Source organism: Suricata suricatta, chromosome 4 (genome assembly GCF_006229205.1).
Source record: "Suricata suricatta isolate VVHF042 chromosome 4, meerkat_22Aug2017_6uvM2_HiC, whole genome shotgun sequence".
NCBI classification, from domain to species: domain Eukaryota; kingdom Metazoa; phylum Chordata; class Mammalia; order Carnivora; family Herpestidae; genus Suricata; species Suricata suricatta.
Window position 1 is genome coordinate 42,686,315 of NC_043703.1, and position 24,676 is coordinate 42,710,990.

At 39.0% G+C, this 24,676-nt stretch overlaps 1 protein-coding gene across 1 annotated transcript; it reads left to right on the top strand.

The window, feature by feature from the left end:
- The first annotated feature begins 17,893 nt into the window (after positions 1–17,893).
- On the top strand, positions 17,894–24,023 carry PCDH20 (protocadherin 20). Its single transcript, XM_029938433.1, has 2 exons — positions 17,894–18,025; positions 19,039–24,023. The coding sequence occupies exons 1-2, from the start codon at positions 17,894–17,896 to the stop codon at positions 21,763–21,765; spliced, it is 2,859 nt and encodes a 952-aa protein (XP_029794293.1). The 3' UTR covers positions 21,766–24,023.
- The last annotated feature ends 653 nt before the right edge of the window (positions 24,024–24,676 follow it).

Below are 24,676 nucleotides of genomic sequence, written 5' to 3' on the forward strand. Positions count from 1 at the left end.
TTCAATAAAGTCTTAAGTTTAACTTCTCTGATTACTAATAAAGCTAATTCTATTTCTTATTGGCCCTTTGATTAAAATAAGAACTAATATTTTCTGCTTGTTGCTTCTTGCTACCCAGGGTGAGTTTCCAGGGCACCCGGATGGCTCAGCCACTGAAGCATCTGACTTTTGATTTTGGGACAGCTCATGATTTCACGGTTTGTGGGTTCGAGTCCCACACCAGGCTCTGTGCTGACAGTGTTGACCATGCTGTGTCTGCTTGGGATTCTTTCTTTCTCCCTCTTTCTCTGTGCCCCTCTCCTGCTGTGTGCTCTCTCTCAAAAATAAACTTAAAAAAATAAATAAATTTTAAAAATTCCTTCAATACAAAAAAAAGTAAAAGCTTTTCATTTTACTATATTTTTGCAGTAAAAAGTTGTATATAACTATATCATCATCTCATAAACTCTATAAGAAAAAAGATTTCTTCTTTGACATGACTAAAATGGTATTGAAAGAACATGTGGAATAAGAAAGAATATGTAATATGTAATATGCTTATGTGGATCAAGAAGGCAAGAAATCAGCTGAGCCTTCTAAAGTCACAACTGGGGCGCCTGGATGGCTCAGTCTATTGAGCGTCCGACTTTGTCTCAGGTCATGAACTCACAGTTTGTGAGTTCGAGCCCACATCAGGTCCTGTGCTGACAGCTCAGACCCTGAAGCCTGCTTTGGATTCTGTGTCTTCCTCTCTCTGTTCCTTCCCTGCTTGCACGCTGTCTCTCTCTCTCTCTCTCTCAAAAATAAATAAAAGCTTTAAAAAAATTAAAGTCACAACTAAATTAATCACAATGTCAGGTTAATCAGTGCCTAATTCATTATATGCCACAGTAAGTTCACTTTTACATCGCCGCCTGCTGTTGTTGCTTTTTCTATGAAATTTAAGAAATTTATAGTAGGCATCTTCATCTATAATTATAACAGATCATAATATCCACAATTAAAAATTTTTCAGAACTGTGAAAGGTAAAAGAGAAATATATAGCAGTATGAGATAACTATAAATGGAAGTCACATGTCTACCTTGCCATTAGTGACAAATTTAGTGGCATGACCTTCACTTTTCTGAGCCTAGCTTCCCCATCTATAAAGTGAGACATTTATAATATTGATGGCCCCGTCGGGCATCTTATTACTCTGAATGTAGACAAATATAAAAGATAATTCTAACTTTTCAAATTGTACAAGACAACCAAGTCTGAATTTATCTACATTTATTCTATTTTGTGTCATTAAAGGGTTTTTATTAAATTTGTAATTTAAGGTATCATATTGTCATCAATGATTTCAATATTTTTTTCTTACAGAGTAACAAAATAACTGATTAAAGTCAGTTAAGACTGAACCCAAATCAAAAGAAAGACACCAATCTCTAAGCACAAAAATCAGGACTTTCACTATCCTAGTTCTTTATTTCATTGTTGCAAATACTCTTTCTAGCAGGCCAATACAACTCTGTAACCTTATGTACACCTAAATTCCTCTGGCAATAAAACGTCTTTCTTTCCCCAGTAAGCACTCTTCAGAATGAGTTTAACACACCAGGGAGCACTTTTATCCATTCCCACAAGAAATTCAGCATCTTCTTCAAGACTTTATGATCCTCATATTATTTGCTGTTGAGCAGGCAATAACAAAAAGGTATCCTGAAATCTAATGTGTGGTTTAGTTTTTGTTTTCCTTGACTAGACTAAAGGAAATAGACTAATGGTTAGGAAAATCAGATTTTATCATTTATAGCTTTTGCAGAGTAGATGTAAATTATAATATAGAAAATCTGAAATTCATCAGCTGTTTACTTAGGACATTAGGCAGAGTTTGTCCACGCTTCTATTTACTAAAATATTATTTTCTTGGTAGACTGAGAAAAAAGAATTTCAATAGCCCTGTGGGGGCTGAACATTTCGTCCTCCTTCTTGACTAGTAACCTTTAAAGTAACAGATAAAGTGTGACATTTAAGAGGCTGAAGAGAATGAGCACTATGATACACTTCTTAAAAATATCAGGTAAACCACACAGACATTGGCACAATCTCAGTTATTGTTGTTTGTTGGAAATATCATATATATTTATATGTTAATTAAGATATGAAACTTATATATAAAATTTACATTACATATATTTGAAGACATGCTCAATAGCTATACTCACCTATGGATGTATATTAGATAAGAGTAAATCTTGAATTTTTTAAGTTGATTTATTTAGTTTTTGAGTGTGAGAGAGAGAGCACAAGGGGAGGGGAGGGGCAGAGAGAGAGGAAAGAGAATCCCAAGCAGGCTCCACACCATCAGCGAGTTTGAGCCCCACTCACAAACCATGAGATCATGAGCTGACATCAGGAATCAGAGGCTTAAACAACTGAGCCACCCAGGTACCCCAATCTATGCATTTTAAGAAGCCATTTCTTTATTGTTTATTATTTTATTTTATTTTATTTTATTTTATTTTTTAAACATTTACTTATTGTTGAGAGACAGAGCATGACTATGGGAGGGGCAGTGAGAGGGAGAGACACAGAATCTGAAGCAGGCTCCAGGCTCTGAGCTGTCAGCACAGAGCCCGATGTGGGGCTTGAGCCCACAAATCGTGAGTTCATGACCAGAGCGAAAGTCAGACACTTAACTGACTGAGCCACCCAGATGCCCCTACTGGTTTTTAAAGCAATGGATATTTGGAATAAATGATTACAAAATCAGTCAATAAGAGTAAAACTTGGAGCAAGAACAGGGGTCATAAAACGACATCAGGCATTATCAGATATTAACAACAATGGTACAGGGTCTGGAGCCAAGGTGTCTGGATTTTAATGGCAGTTTCACTGTTTACCAATTATTGGATCTTGGACAAGCTACCTAAACTATCTGTTGAAGTTATTCTGAGGACTTAAATCTGATTCTCCTTTCCTTCCTAAGCACACGAGAGGACTATATTTCTCTATCTCTTACAAATGAGCAAGAGATGTGATGAGTCTGGCCAGTGAGCTATGGGTGGCAAAGATATGTCCATAATGAGGTAGAGATCAGTATGAGGTCTCCATGTTTCCTCCTTCTCAATGTAGTGTCCCTGAAAGTTAAGAAATGGGAGGTAGCAGGGTGCCTGGGTGGCTTAGTCAGTTAAGCAATGGACTCTTGATTCTGCTCAGGTCATGATCTCCTGGTTCATGAAATCCAGCCCTGCATCAGGCTCTGTGCTGAGTGCGGAGCATGCTTGGGATTCTCTCTGCCCCTTTTTCTCTGTTCCCCTCTCTCTCTCTCTCTCTCTCTCTCTCTCTCTCTCTCTCTCTCTCTCTCTCTCTCTCTCTCTCTCTCAAAATAAATAAACATTAAGAAAAAAAAAAGAAGTGGGATAAGGGGTCACAAGCAACAGAAACTCCATCAACCTGGTCTTGATTGACAGGAAATGGAGACCAACAGTGGATACGTAATATTAGCAAGAAATAAACCTTGGTTGTGTTAAGCTTTTAAGAGCTTGGAATTAATTTGTTAGTGCAGTGTAACTTTACCTGATATGGCTAATATACTCACTGTCTCAGTTTCCTCATCTCTAACTGGGATAATAACAGTATCTGATTATCTTTATGGTTGTCAGCTAGACTTTATTGAAGCATGAGATCAATGTAGGTTTGTAATTCCTATTAATGGTAGTACTTTATATACACCCTTACTGAATAGATTTTAAAGTATAGAACATATTATCCGTCATTAAGCCCAGATTTGACCAGCAGTGGATTCACATTTCTGCAATGCCTATCATCTCAAGTTAAAAATCAAAGTCTCAAATTCTGCTTTAATATTCAATAGCTCTACTAGGATATATAATTTTTTAGTCAAGTGGAATACCTGTATGTTGACAGATATATCCCAGTAACTGACTTACTTGCTACCTTTGATCTTTAGAAACAATATATTTTTTTTCTATTATACAGAAGGAAATAGAAGCTGGATAAAAGGGAGACCAGGGGAGGGTATAGGGAGACTATAGTGAAGACTAACAGACATTGCAGTATAAAAGATTACTGCAGGATTCTTCTGTAATGCTCTGGCTATAGCTTTATTAAGATTTGGGATTGAAGACCACTTCAACTCTAAGAGTGAAAAACAAACTTCTTTTTTTTCCTTCAGAAATGTAAGCTCTTTGCAGATACACCTTTAGTTAATCCATAACATCAGAGAAAGGTCTTATTTCCTGTACTTTGCAGATAAGAAAAATACACCACAGACCATGGGAAGAGTAAAAGAGAGTCACTCCTCACCCAAAGGCATCTTCTCAGTTGGAGAAGCAACTCTAAGTCTTCATTTTCATTCAGTTGTTCATTTATTGCTCTCCCTCATGTTTTAAACGAGAGCTAAAAATGAACAGAACAGCTTATCAAAGCCGGGGAAAAAATGGAAACATTTTCACTGGAGGAGAAAAGTATCTTTACATGATTGTCATTTTGCTAAATTCTAGGGAAGAATTGATTGACCAGGAAAAGGAACAAATGGATTAATAGATCTCATGCAACCAACCGTCCCTGGATGCTTGGAGTCCGTCCAGCAGAGATGAAAATGAGAATATGACATTTCCGCTACTGAATTTGGAAAGAAAGAATTTCATATTTCTTCAATAAACAAAGTTAACCACATTATACTTTACTTCTGGTAAAGGAATGTTAATTATACTGTGAATGTTCACATTAGAGGACTACATAATACACATCATAGTCAAAGTACATTAATGTTAACACACATTATTATATTCATTAAAATTAAATAAATAGAGCTATGCAAGGACTGCAGAGTCGCCTGTGTTTAGAACTTTATTATCTGTGGTGCTAGTGAAACTCAAAGACATTGTAGAATGTCTAATAAATAATTAAAAGCTAAGAGATTAGTGCTTTCAGCCATTTAAAAATTACTAGTTGAGCATTAACTATTTGCCCAGTCCATATTAACTGTGATATATACACAGCTTGTTACTTCATAAGAGAAGTACAAGACAGAGCAAGTAAGATTTTCACCAAATATTTGAAGAGGAAAAAAATGGTGCTATGAGCCATATGTATACTGAACCTTACAAAGCAGTAAGAAAGACCACCAATTCCCTCAAAAATGAAAAAACATAAAAGAAATCCATTTCTTGAAATTATTACTATTCCAATAAAAATGATAAGTGCTATTTGGAACTATCATACAGAAAATAAATTAAAAATATACCTATTATCTAATAACGATATCAGTGTAGACAAATGAGGACCCTCATACACTGCAAGTGCTATTACAAACTACCAAAAAATTCTCCAAGTGTATTTAATGAAACACACCCGAAAACCTTACATTTTTACATCCCACTTTAGACATATATCCAATATTTAGTAACATACTAAATAATCATAACTGTTCACAAAGTTGTGGATAAAGGACATTTCATTGAAAAGATATTTATATGAAATATTGAAATAAGTAAGATGTTTATATCCACATGGCAAACCTATATGAGTATATTCTTTTCTGTCCAAAAACGATATAAAAGAAAATGTGGAGACATGCAAAATGATCATAACTTACTCTAATGCTCTAACTACAATAAAACTCATAGGGCTCGAAATTGGTGTGGATGAAGGCACCACAAAAGGAGAATGAGAAACATCCCATAATCTGGACTGTGAAGAATAAGCATGTTTTCGAAAAAGCTGAGCAGACAACACAGGATTTTCAAATGGAAGAAAAAGGTATGGAAACAGCAATAATTATGTAGTGTGGGAAACAAAAAGAACTGTGGTCTAATTTGAGTGAAAATGAAGAATGAGAAAGAGAGAGGAAGGAGAGAATGGAACTACTATTTTTACAGCTAACACTTATGGAACCTTACTTACTCTGTGTTGACTGTGATATGCTTTAAATTCCTTCCCTTATTTAAATATGTAGCACTAGTAGGTAAGTACTCTCAATCCTGTTTATGGGACAAAGTACAGCGGAGTCAGTAAGTATAGGTTCTGGAAGCACACGCCCTCATTTCCAATATCAGCTTCTCCACTCCTGACTGTAGGAGCTGGGACAAGTTACTGAGCCTCCTTACACATCATATTAAAATAACAGTAGTTGACAGTATATCTCTCTTATATAAATGCTACAAAAATTAAATGATTTAATATAGGTAATGCTCCTAGGACACTGCCTGTCAAATAGTAAGTGCTGAAAATTTTAAACTATTTTTTATCAAATGGAAAAATTGAGTCTTCAAAATTCTAAGGAGGGGCGCCTGGATGGCTCAGTTAGTTAGGTGTCTGACTTCGGCTCGGGTCATGATCTCACAGTTTGTGAGTTCGAGCTCCACATGGGGCTCTGTGCTGACAGCTCAGAGTCTGGAGCCTGCTTCAGATTCTGTGTCTCCCTCTTTCTTCACCCTTCCTATGCTCATGCTCCATGTCTCTCGGTTTCTCAATAATAATTAAACGTTAAAAATAAAGTTTTTAAAATTCTAAGTAAAACTCAAGGGAACACCACCAGTAACTTGCAGAATTGAAGCCAGGTCTGTCTGGCCACAAAGCTTAGGCTCTTGATCACAATGCTGTCTGTCCCCTCGTCCCTACCTGCAAGCTACTGTGAAATGCCCCTCCATACCTTGATAATAAGGAAAAACGTCCTCTTCCCTGATCACACAATCAGAGCATAAGCATGAAATTGCTCTTCAGTGAAAAAGGAATGGTTCCCAGACATCAGCTTCATGTCCTACCCTGAGAAAGGTATGCATGTTCTTTTTTTTTTTTTAAAGCAGAGAGATCAACCAGCTTTGGAAATTATAAAAAAGGAGACCCTATAGGATGTGCACATGGCAACAGTGAGCAGCCAAATGGCTTTAAGGATCCCATTTCCATTGGCGGCAAAGTCCAAAGCTTAGTCTGCTATGAATAAACATTTGATTCACTTTACAGTTTGACCCTTCTCATTCTTTTGTTCTACTTAGATCTGTCTTCAGAAAAGAAGACACTGACCATGCCACAGAAGCATGACAGCCTTTGTAACAGTTATATTTTCATTGCACACTAAGTTTCTGCACCAAGCTTGTAAATATAGTTCACTTAAGTTGGTCTTATATTTTATCATCTCACCCACAGTATTTTAAGAGTGAAAGGGGGTATTATCAATGCTCTGGGACAAAAGACTAAAACAGATTAAGAAATTGGGACATACAGTCAGGAACATACAGGTCAATATGAATTAAGCATGAGATTTTAAAATGCAGTCTCCTCTCCTTCCCCAAATTAGATTTTTTTCAGCCTGTGCTATATAGCCCAGTATTATATAGTGTCTGAATTAAGGTAATACTTGGAAGGTTTTAAATATGGCAGTGTGGGGGCGCCTGGCTGGCTCAGTCAGTAGAGCACACAATTCTTAATTTCAAGATTGTAAGTTCTGAGCTCCTTGTTGGGTGTAAAGAAGGCTTAAAACTTAAAAAATATCTTTAAGTGTGGCTGTGTGATCTTGGAAAATGTACTACATAATGCTTTAAACTTTAATGTCCACATTTTTTAATTGGAAACAATAATTCCTACTGATAGGACTATTGTGAGAATTTATGTATGACACACACACACATATAGACATACACAACATAAAGATGTATGATACACACATATCTATATCTGTGACTATGCGTATATGCATATACAGGTAACCCCTGAACAACAGGGGTTTGATCTGCAGCGATCCACTTATATGCAGATTTTTTTCAATAAATATAGTACAGTGGTGTAATGTATTTTCTCTTCCTTATGATTTTCTTAATAACATTTTATTTTCTCCAGCTTACTTTATTGTAAGAATGTAGTCTATAATACAAACATGTGAATTGACTTGTTATGCTTATTGGTTAAGTCCATTAGTAGTTAAGTTTTGGGAGAGTCAAACATTAAATGCAGATTTTCGACTGTGTGGACAGTCAACCCCCATCCCCTGTGTTGATTAAGGGTCAATTGTGTATCTTAGTCCAATGAATGTTCAAAAACTTGTGGCTGTTATTTTCTTACCACGCTAATTCAATTCTCTGAAGCCTCTTGTGAGGTAGGCTGCTGATTTTTCTGAGGCAACAGTGCTAGGTACTGCTAAGTGATTTCTTTGAACTTCTGGAACTGCTATTTTCCAGAAACAATCAGTTCTTTATGTATCAATACGGTAAAAACAAAACTACGAGCCTCAGTTCTACTTTCCATCAGCAAATGGCAATAGCAGCTACTGGTTTCACAATATTTATGAACTACCCTTCAGTAATTAGTACGTTTTTACACGTGGATATTTCTGTTCTATGCTAGACGCACTGTCATATGTTAGGTTATTTGACCGAGAACAGGTCATTTTGAAGAAGAAGGAGAAAGTATCTTTAGGGAGGGACTTTGGTGTCACCTGGGAGAAAGGTATTTTTGGTTGTAGATGACTTCTAGTGACAGGAAAAATTTTGAATGTGCAGAATTTGAGGACTTCAGAAATGGCACTGGGATGCCTATATATAGAAAGAGATGACTAGAATTGTAATGAAAGGGCTCCCCGGTGAGTGACCAGAAGAAAATAGAATCTTTGGAGAAACCCATAGTTACAAAAGCAAGAAGAGGAAATCCAACAAGTCATTAAAGGTCAGACGTATTTGATACAAAACATACTCCAGTGTAGCATCAGAAAGTCAGAAAAAGTGAACTGTGAACATGCAAAGTCAAGGAAAGTGGGCTATAAATACACAAAAGTAACAACAATAAAGAGTCTAGCACCTTCTTGTATCTTCTTGTGTCTCCCATTCTTCAGCCTCTGATAATGTCTAAGGAATAAATATGCTGTCTACTGGCCAAAATCTATTAGACAGAAAAATATAAAGGTGACTCAAGACTTCTAATGTTTTCTTTATTATTTTTATTATAAATTTTTAATGTTTTTTATTTATTTTTGAGAGACAGAGAGAGACAGCACAAGGAGAGGAGGGTTAGAGAGAGAGGGAGACACAGAAGCTGAAGCAGGCTCCAGGCTCTGAGCTAGCTGTCAGCACAGAGCCCAGTGCGGGGCTCAAACCCACCAACCGTAAGATCATGACCTGAGCCGAAGTCAGATGCTTAACCGACTGAGCCACCCAAGCGCCCCAAGACTTCTAATATTTTCTGATTAACAGTAAGTAGAAGTGAAAACCTGTCCTTTTGCCCCCTAAAAAAGGTCAGTGCTGCTTTGATTAATGTATGAAGTAAACTGTAGGCTGTGGGGTAACACTTCAGAGAGCTGTTGGTAGTGATGCAGATTCAAAGGATCCATGTCTAGTCTCAAGAGCTTCTCTTGTGGGCTTCCTGGGGGCTCAGTTGGTTATGCTTCCAGTTCAGATCAATATCTCAAGGTTTCATGAGTTCAAGCCCTATGTAGGGCTCTTCATTTCCAGTGTGGAGCCTCCTTGGATTCTCTCTCTCTCTCTCTCTCTCTCTCTCTCTCTCTCTCTCCATACTCTCCCCCATGCATGCTGTCTCTGTCTCTCTCAAAATAAGTAAATAAACTTAAAAAACATTTGTTTTTAAAGAGCTTCTCTTACATATATTTGGATATGTGGAGACAGCACCTGGAATCAATCATGATCCAGAAATACCACAAAAATGCTAAAATGTTCACACTTGCAGCTAGCAGGGATATCTTAGGTTTCTCAGCTTTGTGACTAGTATATGCTCTGTGTAAAATCCCTTTTATAATCACTGCTTAATAGTATAACAAGCTCTGACAGGACTTTAATGGATTTGGGGTTTTTTTTTTAGTGTATTGGAATATGGAAGTGGAAATTTTTTGTTGTTGTTTCAAGAAAGCATGCCATATATTTCCACATTTAGAATTTAAAAATTGCTTTTATAGAGAATATATGTCATGCTTATGGCACATTCAAGGAATTCTTAATCTTCTCCATTTAGAGAAAACTACCAAAGAAAAAGTTTGCCTCCCACATAAATCATAAATAAATCATTTTGTTTTTCTTTCTAGCTTTCATTTCTCCTTTGTCTCTGAGTGTTAAATTGCACCAAAAAAACCTAAATTCTGGATATGACAAACATTAATCTAGTCATCGTCACCATCTACATTTGTCCAATTTCTTTTAAATCCTAAAGGAACATACAATTATCTAAATAAAGTTAGTAATATCTTTAATAACTAATAATTATTAGTGATACTTCACTAAAATCTAGTGAAGTAAGATTTTATTTATCCACAGAGAGGAGAAAAAACCCTATAATTATTATTATTGTATTTTAAATAAAGTTGATATCAACTAGACCAGGTTTGAACATTATCTATAACTAAGAATTAGACAGCCTTGGGGATATTTATGATTTCATTATCAAGGCACATATTACTTTCACCAAATAAATGTCTTTTTGACATATAATTCCAAACCATTCATGAAAATTCATTATAAAATCTACTCCCTTTTCTTGATAATTCAAATAAAGACAAGAAAATATTTGCTATTTCATAAATATGGCATTTACATTTTGTCAATAATTATTTAGTTTTTCTGCAAGTTTGGTATTTTTAAATGATTCTGTTGCTGTCACATTCTTTGCCTTGTTTATAAGGTGCACATATTCAATGTTCAATGTATGTGCTTATTTCAGTGAATATATAAGACAAAGATTCACCAACATTAAAATAAAGTACCTCAAATGTTTCCTGTTCAATCCTAACTTGGCCACTTCCCAGCTGTGTGACCTCAAGCAACCCACTCACCCTCTGAAAGTCTCAGATTCTTTATCTTTAAAATGGGGTTATCATTAATTTGTAGGGGCCTTGTGAAGATTAGAGCTAATGCTCACCATGCACCTGGCAAAAGTTACATGCTCAGTAATTGGTAGATGTAGCAGTAAATGAAATTGAGGTCAGCAATCTCTACCCTCTTCCTAAAAAGATATCCCAAAAGAAGAAGCTAATGATGATAGTTTTACCACCAGGATCATGTTGACTTTTTACGTCATAGAAAAAGAAAGCTTTCACGGGCGCTACAATACTAGCTCAGTGCTTTCATATACCCCACACAGTGAGAGCAGAACAGTCATGCAGGCTTTAACGATCCTACCTTAGATTCAAAGAATTAGATGAAAAGAGATTTTTATAAAGCTAGGCAAAAGATCTGTCGATCCGTGTAAAAACATTACCTGAGCACAAATTTTCATTAAGTTTTTCCAAATGTAACACTTCAGTTTGTGAAGGAAGAATTGGCATCTAAAGAACACAGGATGTAAGTCAGAGGATCAGTGCCCTCGAATAAAATATAAAATGATGTCTCTCCTTCCATGGATTTCTTTTGCCCCTGACCTAATTTCTATGCTAATTTATAAGGCTTGCGATTACTTTATCCTCTCACAGCCCGTACCTCTCTCTTCTTTCAAGTCTCCCAGGGACTGACTCCAGGAAGTAAGGCACACATGTCATCAATAACCTGCATTCAGTTAACTGTTCATTATTCAGCTACTGCGGATCCACTTTGTGGATTTTCCATGCCTTTCATTTTTGTCTCCTCCTCAATCCTACTACCTTTCTTTTGATGATTTCACTGCTCATTATCACCTCTACCAGAAGTGAGAAGAAAGAATGTGAAATTTAAATGAGTTGGAAATTGACTTTCAAAATTTATTTTGAGGATAAGGAGAGAAGGTTGAAAGTGTGAGCTAAAATTAGGCCTGGGGTTTTCTGATGGCTGCTGGGCTATACTTATTCCTGCTAAAGTGATGCTAATTAAGCTCTGAAAATAAAAGAACTGCTCTTGCTTACGTGGACTCTTCTACCCAACTCCACCCTTCCTCTTGGAATATGTGCGAGAAGAGGAGAAATGCAAAGCCCCTTTACACAAAGTTTTCTAAAACAAAAAGAAAGCACTAGTTAGCTAGACAGACCTTTCCAAGGGTCACTTAAACTGCACATTTCCATGTTCAATGGTTCAAACACAAGTTTGTCTTATAGTAACTTATCTTATTTGCATTCTTTTATACAGCGTGTAAATGTATATTTATTTACTAAAATAATTATACAGCTTTTTAAGCAGAAGAACCAATATGCTCATTTCCTATTAACCAAACAATTAAGCCCTGAGTTGTATAGGAATAATGCAATGTAGACTTTTTCGTTTTTTAAGTCTGTTTGACATACATGAACAACAATTTACCTAAATTCCTGTCATCCCCTCCTTTTCTTCCGTTTTGCTTCCATTGGTTTTAGTTACCCCGGGCAACTGTGGTCTAGAAACATGATTCTCCTGAAGCATCGTCAGAAAAACAATAGTAGCCTAATGCTGGTCACAGTGCCTATATCATCCCCCTCCCTTCATCTCATCACACAGGCGTTTTATTATCTTGCATCATCACAAGAAAGATGAGTACGGTCCAGTAAAATATTTTGAGAAAGAGAAAAGACCACATTCACATAATTTTTATTACAGTATATTGTTGTAATTGTTCAACTTTACTGCTAGTTACGGTTAATCTCTTACAGCACCTAATTTATAAATTAAGCTTCAAAAGCCCCTGAATGACTCAGTCAGTTAAGCACCTGACTCTTGATTTTAGCTTAGGTCATGATTTCATAGTTCATGGGTTTTAGCTCTACATTGGGCTCTGCCCTGACAGTGTGGAGCCTGCTTGGGATTCTCTCTCTCTCCCTTTCTGTCTGTTCCCTGTCTGTTCCTCCCAGGTCATTCTCTCTCTCGCTCTCTCTCTCTCTCCCTCTCTCTCTCTCTCGCTCTCTCTCTCAAAACAAATAAATAAACTTTAAAAAAATTAAGTTTTATTATTAGTGTATATATATAGGAAAAACAGCATTCAGTACTACGTGTGGTTTTGGGCATCCACCGGAGGTCTTAGGACCTTATGCCCTGAAGGTGAGGGGGAACGACTGTAGTACTGTTTCTTAAAAATGCTTGTAAATTTGAAAAATAAAATAATATGAAGTAACTAACTGGTATTTATGGCATGTTTGAAGTTAAAGCTTTAGAAAGGCGTAGATGGTACAAAAATAACTGTTTTTGGTCACAGTTAGCCTCTAACTAATATCAGGTACATTCCTGAGGCCAAAATCTACTATTCCAAGAAATAGAAGTATTTCTAAAATTTGAATTAGTTATACACCATTGCTCTTGATCTCAACTAATATATAAAATGAGAGTTAACCAGGTAATCCATCTAAGTAATCAAATTACTCAACAATTTGCAGGACTTTCAAGTATACACAACAAATACATGCACATAATATATTCTAAGTCAAGAAATCATAAGAGTAAAATCTGGCCACACACAAAGGAATTTGTGTTTCTGTATGAATATCTGTTTAGGACATAGCAATCAACTATAGAAGTTTTTTACTTCATAAAGGCATCATATAGCCAGTCTATGCTGGCAGTGTTTTTCTAACTGTAGATCAGTGAAACATTTGTTGGCTTGAAATACATCTATTGATCTTTAATGTTTATTTGCTTACTTTGAGAGTGAGTGGGAAGGTGTGTAGAAAGTGAGGGAAAGAGAGAATCCCAAGCAGGCTCCACAATGTCAGTCCAAAGCCCAACGTTGTGGGAGGGGGCTGCTCCCAGACCCTGAAATCATAATCTGAGCTAAAATCAAAGGTCAGATGCTTAACCAACTGAGCCTCTTGCCAAGCATTTAAATATATACAGGGCCTAGATCCATCCAATCTGGTAGGAGGGCATAGCCGAGAAGAAAGAACACTTGTTTTGGAGACCACAGATTGGAGACCTAGCTGCTGACAGACATGTAACTTATGGCTGTAAAACTGAAATAATAATACCTACATCAACCAAATAATTATGTTCAAAACATAAGTGATAATAAACCATCAATTTTATTATTTTTCAAATATTGTATTGGTTTTATAAATGTGATCATCTCTCAGTCTTGATTGTTGATTAGAAAAGGAATGCGTGTCTAAAAACACATACAGTCCATTTATACATATTAAGTAATGTGTATAATTGTGTGATGTGTATAATTTCTATTTATAAAATAATAGATTTGTCTAAATATGTTATATAAATACTTAATTTAAATACATATTATATAAACATATATTTAATTATTATAATTATATTTAATTGTAAATACCCATTATAATTATTTTCTATTAGACACTATTTACATTATATGTCCTATGTTTTATACTATTTATATTTACATATATGTAATATATACAATATATGCACATATCTAAGTCATCTAAAGGGGCTATTCATTTCATTTATTGATAAGCAAAAATGGAATAGTCTTAAAATAAGGTCATATTCTAAATTTATACTTACAATCTGCAATTAAATAGAACATTTATAGGAATATGGTTCAAAATAGGTTTAAATATTGGTGTGTATGTACTAATTACATGAAACTTTGTGAATACTATACTGTTATTAAAATACTTTAAATGGTTCTATATAAAAGCTACCTAGAAAAAAAAAAGTACTTCAAATATATTTAAAGTTTATGGTATGTTTGATAGGTGTACAAGGTTTGAAGATGATATCCTGATAGACACTTAGAAGCATGCTCACAACTTTATAATGAGACAAGACTGCGAGGAGAGAAGCCTTACAGTAAATGAAAATTATTATTAATAATAATTATGATAATTATTATTATGAATGCAGTAAATGATAATCAAATTAACCTGTGCATCATTATTCAGTGTCTGTTAATGACAGCTACTAGGTAAGCCATTTAATGCTTATAAATCCATGTACTGTGTAGGGGTGTATTTATAGGGAATTAAAACAGAGAGGTGTGATAGCTTACCTAAAGTCACACAGTAACCTAGCAACAACCCAGAAAATGTAATCCAAGTTTCCTGGCTCTGCTCAGTGCACCGTCTATTGTATCAAATTGTTTTCCTTGTCTATAGAAAAAAAAATAGGCTCAGGAGGCATATAATCTAACTATTCTTCTAGATCAATTTTTACAAAACATCTGGGAAGCAGGCCCAGAGCAATTGAGACATCTGAGAAGTTCATAAGTATTATTTTTCAAGGGAGTAATAGCATAGAAGCTCCCTAAGTCATCTTTAGAAAGAAATATGTGACACCAGATGGTAGGTCACAGGCCTGGCATCACAAGGAACGGGAGGGTGGGAATGCTCTCACTGTCCCCAGGATGAAGGTACAGGAGAAGAAAGAAGGGTATTTGGTCTTCTTTCATGCAGCGTAAACCTGCATGAAACCTCTGCTTAGATCTTCAAAAAGGAGAGACAATAACAAGTAGCTCAGTTAACAGTTTGGATTGTGACCTGAAGGTTTTTCCCTCAAATTGTGCCAAGGTCTTCCAGTTTTGATGACAAACTTCTATCTAGGGACTTTGCAACCACAAAGCAAGGAGGGTTATTACTGGCATTCCAAACATTATCTCCAGAATGTTTAATGTTCTGTGTTTCTATTGGTCCTGCTTTTTAGAAACACTCTAGCAAAATTATTGCTAAATCTATGTATTATGGAATACACAGATTTAAGTGCTTGCCTACTGAATGAAGCAGAAGAGGATCACTGACCTTCTCCATAGAGAGAAGCTGGATGGTATGGTCAGGAGACCAAAATTCTGCTGGGATGTGGTATGGGGACACTTGAAAATGGTGCATCTGTGCCAAAATTATCCACCGTAAAGTAGAGAAAGAAATTGTTGAAGAATCCACAGAGTCCAAAGAGCGTAAAGACATTCAACAAAATAATTAGAGCATCAGCGTTTCTTCCATAGGACTATCTTCATAAACTACAGCTCCTGTGTAGTGTCATTGTAAAGAAAGGACAAATAAAGGAAAGAGATACCCATTATTTCACACACACACACACACACACAAAACAAGAGGTGAGTGATTTTCACCTGTTGGAGAGGGCATGAACTGCGAAGGGGAGATGCAGTCTACCACAGTTGTCATCTGTATAGATGTAAAACTAATTCAGACTGTGGGTCCAGCCTGCATGTACTCTGCTGACATATTGCCGGATTCTGGCCACGTGCCCCAAACCTCCAGAAGCTGTGGGTAATGGGTGAAGACATAAATTAAACACATTTCGGAAGCAGCTTTGGGAGTCGGACATGTTTCAACTACAGATCCCACAGTAAATATTTACCAATCATGGTAAAAGGTCAGCGGTAGGGCAGAATCAGCAGCTGAAGAAGTAAGGAGAGACAATCAGACTTCCCTGACTGTGTTTGGTTTGTCAGCTGTGTGGTGGCCTCACACCCACGTGAACATGTTCCCGTGTGTTCACCACTTTACCCTCACTCCATTTTCATTCTAAAGAACTTTCCGGAAACTAGTTTTATAACTTCATTTTCATTCTAAAGAACTTTCAGAAGCTAATTTTATAAACCAGATCCCTATCATATGCCAGATATGTATGTTTGTGGACTCTGTGTATGGGCCCATGGTGCAATAAGAAGCTTACATACACCAGGTGTTCTGATGTAGTGTGTTGTCAATATTGAGGAGTCTGTGTCTCTAGAACTAGTGGGGATGAAGAGAAAATAAGGAGAAAACAATCAGTTCAGCCAACCAATTTATATTCCAGTTTGTATAAAGGAGAACAGGAAAATTAAAGAGGGGCCTATGGAAAGCACAGGAAGTCAGACCTTTCCTCTGACCATAGACCAAGATTCTTCTATTCTGGGCTCAGGCACTTATTATGCAGTGGGGAGGATTTTATGTTCAGGACAGTACACAGGCTATGTGGAAACCCAGTGATGAAGAGAAATGTCTACTCAGGGAAAGGCCAATGATCTTTTCCATTATTTATATGGCACCCTGCAGATCAAAAAGTGTTTCACAGACTTTAATACCTTGGAGTCTCTCACCAGCCCTGATTTTATAAATGAAGAAACAGGTCAGGTGGCTATTGAGTGTGAGAGTCAGAGGAAATGTCCAAGCATTTTTGCACTACTCCCCTCCAGGATTTCTTTCTAAAGGGCTGCTTTCCCAAGAAGTATTCCAAGGCGGCGGGGAGCGATCATTTGAAAAGTAACCAATTTTTTTAACCTAAGCGTCAGTGAGTGAAAAAAGAAAATTCACCCCTAGAGAAGTATGTTCAGATTGCTTACAAGAACTACTTGTGTTACCACATAATTGTTTCCACTTCCCCCTTGGCTCTTCTTTTGGCCAGAAGCCACAACTGCCTCTAAAGTAGGACCACAAGGAAGACACCCAGAGACCCTTGCGCGTACAACTAGGAATCGAGCCACCAACGGCGAAGATTCTAAAATATTAGAGCTTGTCAAATCCCTCACCGAATTCATAGGTTTGCTTTTCAGGCTCAGAGCACCTTACAAAGAGTTGGGAATCCCTTCCTTCCGCAGAGGAGAGTGGGTTTTCTCTCCCTGTGCCAACACCGCCGGAGCCAAGTCTCTCCGAAAAACTGGTGGCAGAGCAAGCGTCTGGGGATCGCGCCCGTGGCCGCTCGGTAGCGCCGACTTCCTCGCTCTCTCCATTCAGATACACACGCACCCTTGTTTATTTATTTATTCTAATTCTCCCTCTCCTGCTCGCAACCTGTGGACTTGGGCTGTGACCGGTGCGGCGAGGAGGGAGCTCTGGTGGGCACGCGCTCCGGGTCTAGACCGGGTGGCGCCTCGTCGCGGTCTTCAGAGGCAAGTCCTCTCCATTCCGGCTCCTCCGGCGGGGACCGGACTCACCCACGTCCTGGGAAGGAAACCATGACCGGGTGCCCTTCTGCCCCGCGCCGTGCGGCCCCCCTTTAGCTCCCATCCTTAACTGAGGAGCCGGTGACTATTGGCTGAAGTTCCCCAGCGATTTGCATGAACACAGAGGGCGTGTCTTCTGCCGCCCTCCCGCCAGGAGCGCGCTGACTGCAGCCTCCCAGGGAATGCGCGGCCGGGGGAGTGCGCGCAGCTCGCGGGCCCTGGCAGTGAGCTGGCGCCCGGCGACCTGGCACCCGCGCCTGGATATGGGGCGCCTACGTCGTCCCAGGAGCAGCACCAGCCACAGAAGCCTGCCGGTAAGGGTTGGGGTCCCGGAGCCCTGCAGCCCGGACAAGTTGCGGTGCTGGGAGGCAGTTCCTACTCCTGGACGGGTTTTCGAACCTTAATCCAAACTTCACGGGAAGGTTGGGGGGAGGGAAAGGGAGTTTGGGATAAGGTGTTTTCATTTAAGCAAGGAATAGTCTAGTCCTTGGGTCGGGAGAGTAAGTTTCTGAGATGGAAATGTAGGCAGATGAGGTGGAGGGGTTGATGGGCTTGAGATACAGGGGTGCGGAGATTATTTCCTGCCGCCCGCACCTGCTAAGACTGTCCACTGTAATTGACAAATTGTTTGCGTAAGCATTTTCCGCCTGTCCTCCCTAAGGGAAGAGGGATTAGTGAGGGCTTAATGGGAGGTGGAGACCCGGATCCTTTCGATTTGATAGATGAGAGCTAAAATGAAAATCACTTCTCTGACCTAAAGTGTTTATTTAATTGGGGGTGGGAGGGGCCCGAAGGGAACGTGTCAAATGTTTTCCATATAATTATTACTGACATTGTTGTTGGTAGCGGTGGTCTCACAAAAAGGGATGTAGCCCATTTCGCGTTCCGGGGACCTTAGTGGGAAATAAAGTGATGAATTGTCCATCATCGCTCATTCCTCTCCGCTCCCAACCGTCTTGCTCTCCATCGCCTGCCCCGGTGGCTTCCCTGCGGCGTGGCGCAGTCCCCGAGTGGAGTCCTCTCCCCTCCGCCGTGTGTTTCCGGGGATGCTTTATGGCCTGGGATTCCGATTATTATTAACTCAGTGAGGGTGCACACGGGCAAGGAGGGGGTTGCAGAAAGTGAACAGAAAAATTAAGTTTTGGCGACAGTGTGGCTCCATAGATCTCTTCTTTACAGCAAGTTTCCTCTTCATCCCTCTCTGACTAGAATGTTTGCCTTTGGGGATGGGGATGGGGGCCAGTATGACCCCCTGGCCCTGGTCTCTGACTCCAGTCTCCGTGTTCCCGCGTGTGTAACGAGCCTTCTCCCCTCCCCCACTTTTCAGCATCTCTGTCTGTTTTTCCTCTTCGTGGGACCCTTCAACTGCCTCGCGAGTTACAGCCGGGCCACGGAGCTCCTGTACAGCCTGAACGAGGGACTGCCGGCGGGGGTGCTCATCGGCAGCCTGGCCGAGGACCTGCGGCTGGTGCCCCGCGCCGCCGGGAGGCAGGACCAGCTGCCGCAGCTGCCGGAACGAACGGAGGCTGAGCGGAACCCCCCTCTCTCCTTCAGCCTGGCCTCCCGGGGACTGAGTGGCCAGTACGTGACCCTGGACAACCGCTCCGGGGAGCTGCACACGTCTGCCCAGGAGATCGACCGGGAGGCCCTGTGTCTAGAAGGAGGTGGAGGAGCTGCCTGGGGCGGCAGCATTTCCATCTCCTCCTCCCCTTCCTCTGACTCTTGTCTTTTGCTTCTGGATGTACTGGTCCTGCCTCAGGAGTACTTTAGGTTTGTGAAGGTGAAAATCGCAATCCGGGACATTAATGACAACGCGCCGCAGTTCCCCGTTTCCCAGATCTCAGTTTGGGTACCAGAAAACGCCCCTATAAACACCCGGCTGGCCATAGAGCATCCTGCCATGGACCCAGATATAGGCACGAATGGGGTGCAGACCTACCGTTTGCTGGACTACCACCGCATGTTCACCCTGGACGTGGAGGAGAATGAGAATGGGGAGCGCACTCCCTACCTGATTGTCATGGGACTCTTGGACAGGGAGACCCAGGACCAGTACGTTAGCATCATCATAGCAGAGGATGGTGGGTCTCCACCACTGTTGGGCAGTGCCACCCTCACCATTGGCATAACTGACATTAATGACAATTGCCCTCTCTTCACAGACTCACAAATCAACGTCACTGTGTTTGGGAATGCTACCGTGGGCACACCCGTTGCAGCTGTCCAGGCTGTGGATAGAGACTTGGGAACCAATGCTCAGATCACTTACTCGTACAGCCAGAAAGTTCCACAAGCATCCAAGGATTTATTCCACCTGGATGAGACCACCGGCGTCATTAAACTTTTCAATAAGATCGGGGGAAGTGTTCTGCAAACTCACAAGCTCACCATCCTTGCCAACGGGCCAGGCTGCATCCCTGCCATGACCACGGCCCTGGTGACCATTATCAAAGTCATTTTCAGGCCACCTGAAATCGTTCCTCGTTATATAGCAAATGAGGTAGATGGTATCATTTACTTGAAAGAACTGGAGCCTGTTAACACTCCGATTGCGTTCTTCACCATAAGAGATCCAGAAGGTAAATACAAGGTGAACTGCTACTTGGACGGTGATGGGCCGTTCAGATTATCGCCTTACAAACCATACAGTAATGAATATTTGCTGGAAACCACAAAACCTATGGACTACGAGCTACAGCAGTTCTATGAAATAGCTGTGGTGGCCTGGAACTCTGAGGGATTTCATGTCAAAAAAATTATTAAAGTGCAACTTTTAGATGACAACGACAATGCTCCTGTTTTCCTTCAACCCTTGCTGGAACTGACTATTGAAGAAAACAACGCCCCCAATGCCTTTTTGACTAAGCTGTATGCTACCGATGCTGACAGCGGTGAGAGAGGCCAAGTTTCCTATTTTCTGGGACCTGATGCCCCATCGTATTTTTCCCTAGACAGTGTCACAGGGATTCTGACAGTTTCGACTCAGCTGGACCGAGAAGAGAAAGAAAAGTACAGGTACACAGTCAGAGCAGTTGACTCTGGGAAGCCACCCAGAGAATCAGTAGCCACGGTGGCTCTCACGGTGTTGGATAAAAATGACAACAGTCCTAGGTTTATCAACAAAGACTTCAGCTTTTTTGTGCCAGAAAACTTTCCAGGATACGGTGAAATTGGGGTAATTAGTGTAACAGATGCGGACACCGGACGAAATGGATGGGTTGCCCTCTCGGTGGTGAACCAGAGCGATATTTTTGTCATAGACACAGGAAAGGGCATGCTGAGAGCCAAAGTCTCTTTGGACAGAGAGCAGCAGAGCTCCTATACTTTGTGGGTCGAAGCTGTTGACGGGGGTGAGCCTGCCCTCTCTTCGACTGCAAAAATCACAATTCTCCTTCTCGATATCAATGACAACCCTCCTCTTGTCCTGTTTCCTCAGTCGAACATGTCCTACCTGTTGGTACTGCCTTCTACTCTCCCCGGCTCCCCAGTGACGGAGGTCTATGCTGTTGACAAAGACACTGGCATGAACGCCGTCATAGCTTACAGCATCATAGGAAGAAGAGGTCCTAGGCCCGAGTCCTTTAGGATTGACCCTAAAACCGGCAACATTACTTTGGAAGAGGCATTGCTGCAGACAGATTACGGACTCCATCGTTTACTGGTGAAAGTGAGTGATCATGGTTATCCCGAACCTCTCCACTCCACGGTCATGGTGAACCTGTTTGTCAATGACACTGTCAGTAATGAGAGCTACATTGAGAGTCTTTTAAGGAAGGAACCAGAAATTAACATAGAGGAGAAAGAACCGCAGATCTCAATAGAACCAACTCATAGGAAAGTCGAGTCTGTGTCCTGTGTGCCCACCTTAGTGGCTCTGTCTGTGATAAGCTTGGGTTCTATCACACTTGTAACAGGGATGGGCATATACATCTGCTTAAGGAGAGGGAAAAAGCATCACAGGGAAGACGAAAATTTGGAAGTACAAATTCCACTCAAAGGAAAAATCGACTTGCATATGAGAGAGAGGAAACCAGTGGCTATTTCTAATATTTGACGTTTCGTTGTGGAATAACACAGAGATGTCTTAACTGACCTGGGGTAGCCTTTATCACCTAAACAAGAGTGTGTAGATGCCAGTTTCAATGGGAGACGACTAATTTATAACTTGTACTATATTGTAAATAAGCTGTTTACAGGTTTTTAAATTCAAAATCAGAGGTTATAAAATGTGTACAGCATTTTCTAATGAAAATTAGTACTAACAGCTATAGAACAGCTATAGAACTGTTATTAAAAAAAAAAGCTTGGACATGATTTGCAGCTTTCATTCACCAAGCAGACTGATAGAACCTGGGAATAAGGTAAGAAAATGGTACATTGTATTTTTTTGGTCTAAAAAGCCCTTTAACCACAAGAGGGCATCAGCTGCTCCTTCGCAGGGAACTGTTTTGAGGCATTGTACATGACAGTTGTTGTACATGAAATTAACGAAAGAGTATATTTTAAATATATTGTTTTTAACGTTTAAGAAATACGAAATTGAAATAAATTGAATTTCACTGCACTTCAATGTATGATAAGAAAGAAAAGAAATGCATTTGTAAACAGAATGTTTATTACCTCACAAGTAGATCTTGTATAGTTTGAAAGAGAAGGCATTTCCTCTTGAAAGGGAAGCGCAATTGCTCTTTAGCAAGGGTGAAGACATTGCCACACGTTACAGATTTGACCTGCTGCACAGTATTTCACTTTCCATGTACTCAAATTGCTTTCTGTTCGCTTTACCACTGCACTTGCTATTACTACAGGGGAAATGTATATATTCTCCCTTACGAACATTGCAACTGGAAATTGTGTCCAAGGAAAACAGCCAGGAGCAAAGAAATGTTTCAATCCTTAGTTGCTTTGTAGGTGTTCACGACATTTTGGTGCTTTGACAACTTGTCATGTATACTTTGTACTTGGGTTATAGATTAGGTTTTTATGTGCTTGCATTAAAAATCATATTAAAACGGAATTATTGTAGAGGCTAGTGTATACTACTGGTTGTTTTAGTTGGGCCTTTTATATAAAAGTTATACTTCTTTTTTTGTTGTTGTCATTTAGGTTTGTTGGCCACTGTTTCTGGCTTCCTTCCTTTGGCTTTGGATTAGGTCCAAGAGTTTATTTGTAAGCCCAGCAGCAGATTGCTTTGATAACTTAGCTTTTATTGAATCCTTTGCAATGAAGCAGGCTGGTTCCTCAGTGATTGATCTCTTTCACTTCATTGTGTGAGCTGGGAATTTTATTTTATAGGAGAGCTATAGCAAAATATCTGTGTAAACAAGGAATGTGTTAGCTTAAGCTGGATCATTCTACTTTTTGGCATCATGTGTCTGTACTGTACCAAACGTGTTTATATGTCTGCAAATTAAAGGTTTATATTTTCATAATTTCTTTCTCATTTTTAGCATTTTATATTTGAACATGGGCTTGTACTTTCACTGAAGTGCCTGTTATTGGCATCTGTTTGCTTTTAGAGATAAATGTGGGTACAGTGTAAATATTCTGTTTGCTAGAGTTTATATTAAACTAATTCATTACTCAGTTAAACATTGGCTAAAGCATTGAGTATGTGTGTATAAATAAATGTATATAATATATAATAGATATATAATAGAGAATATGCCTATATGCTTCACAGTTCACATGAGAATTTATACCCATGCATGTGCACATGCATATTAATTTTTCAGTATCAACTATAAACATTCATTTTACTACATAGTTATAACAAACCCTCTGTTAGCTATGTTACACTAGCTTTCAATACATTTTAAAAATACATTGCAAAAAAATTGAATGCAAACACCCAATATCTTTTGAAGTTGTATTAACTCATTTTTCTTGTTTTCTTCAGTTTGACAATTTGAATAAATAAGTATAGGAGGCAGTACTGTTTGTTACAAAAAGGACATATATTTTTATTGGAAATTCCTTTTGTATGAGAGGCACTTGAGCTAAGAAACTAAGATCATTTAACCCCCAAAACTTTTCATTCATAACGGATGTATAGCAACAGAGGAAAACATCCTGCACCAGTCATTTTTATATCTTATTTCTCTTTTTTAAAGGAAGGAACTACGTATGAAACAAGTAGCGATATTCTTTTTAAAAAAGAGTCCTCCACAGTGTAGTGATTTCACCAGGAGTATAAGTAACAAAATATTTTATTTCTAAATTTGAAGACAACTAATGTGTTTTGGGGTATAGACTTCATCTCTAGCATGAGAGATGCCTGTAACATTAATAAAAAGACATTTTTCTGAATAACGTCTTGTGCCAGGATTTCCTTTACAAAAACATCTCACTCACATTAAAAACATTCATAACAAGGAAAGTTAAAGCAAATTAAGCTGAAAGATAAAAGCCCCTTTTTACTAACACCTTGTGCTAGCACAGTTGCCAAAATGTATGCTAATCATGTCAATGTTGTTAGTGGAGCTGGCACAAAAATAAATGTTCCATTCATTAAAAACCCTAATATCCATTTAACAGTTTGAGAACCAGAGAGTCCTCTTTGCCCAATTTAATGAAGAAGAGATTGCTCTGATCTTTGCACTGCCAAATCCATTCTTAGACTACAGAGAAAATTGTTCATTTACTTGGATTGGGAAACTTAAAACCAACATAGCAATTTCAGCTACAGGGGAAAAAACTATTTTCATTACTTAAATTTTTAGAGTCGATTCCCTGACCCTATTAAAAAAAAAGGTTTCCTGGCAGTTAAGCTTCTATCAATGGTGGTTTAAAAGGAAGAAAGAAAAATAGAACCTTTTAAAATAATCTTGTAGTATGTGTATTAAAAACAAAATCCAAATCTTTTGTATTTTGGGTGTTCTGCATATGTTTTATGAAAACAACGGGCATAATCTTGCTATGAAATAACACCACTAAACGAGTATTAGAGATAGTATGAGGTTGAG

Excerpts from the sequence above, each read along its gene's own strand:
- PCDH20 (XM_029938433.1), top strand. The coding sequence starts at position 17,894 with ATGCGCGGCCGGGGGAGTGCGCGCAGCTCGCGGGCCCTGGCAGTGAGC. Across the intron at positions 18,026-19,038 it reads CCAGCCACAGAAGCCTGCCG|CATCTCTGTCTGTTTTTCCT; the intron begins GTAAGGGTTGGG and ends CCCACTTTTCAG.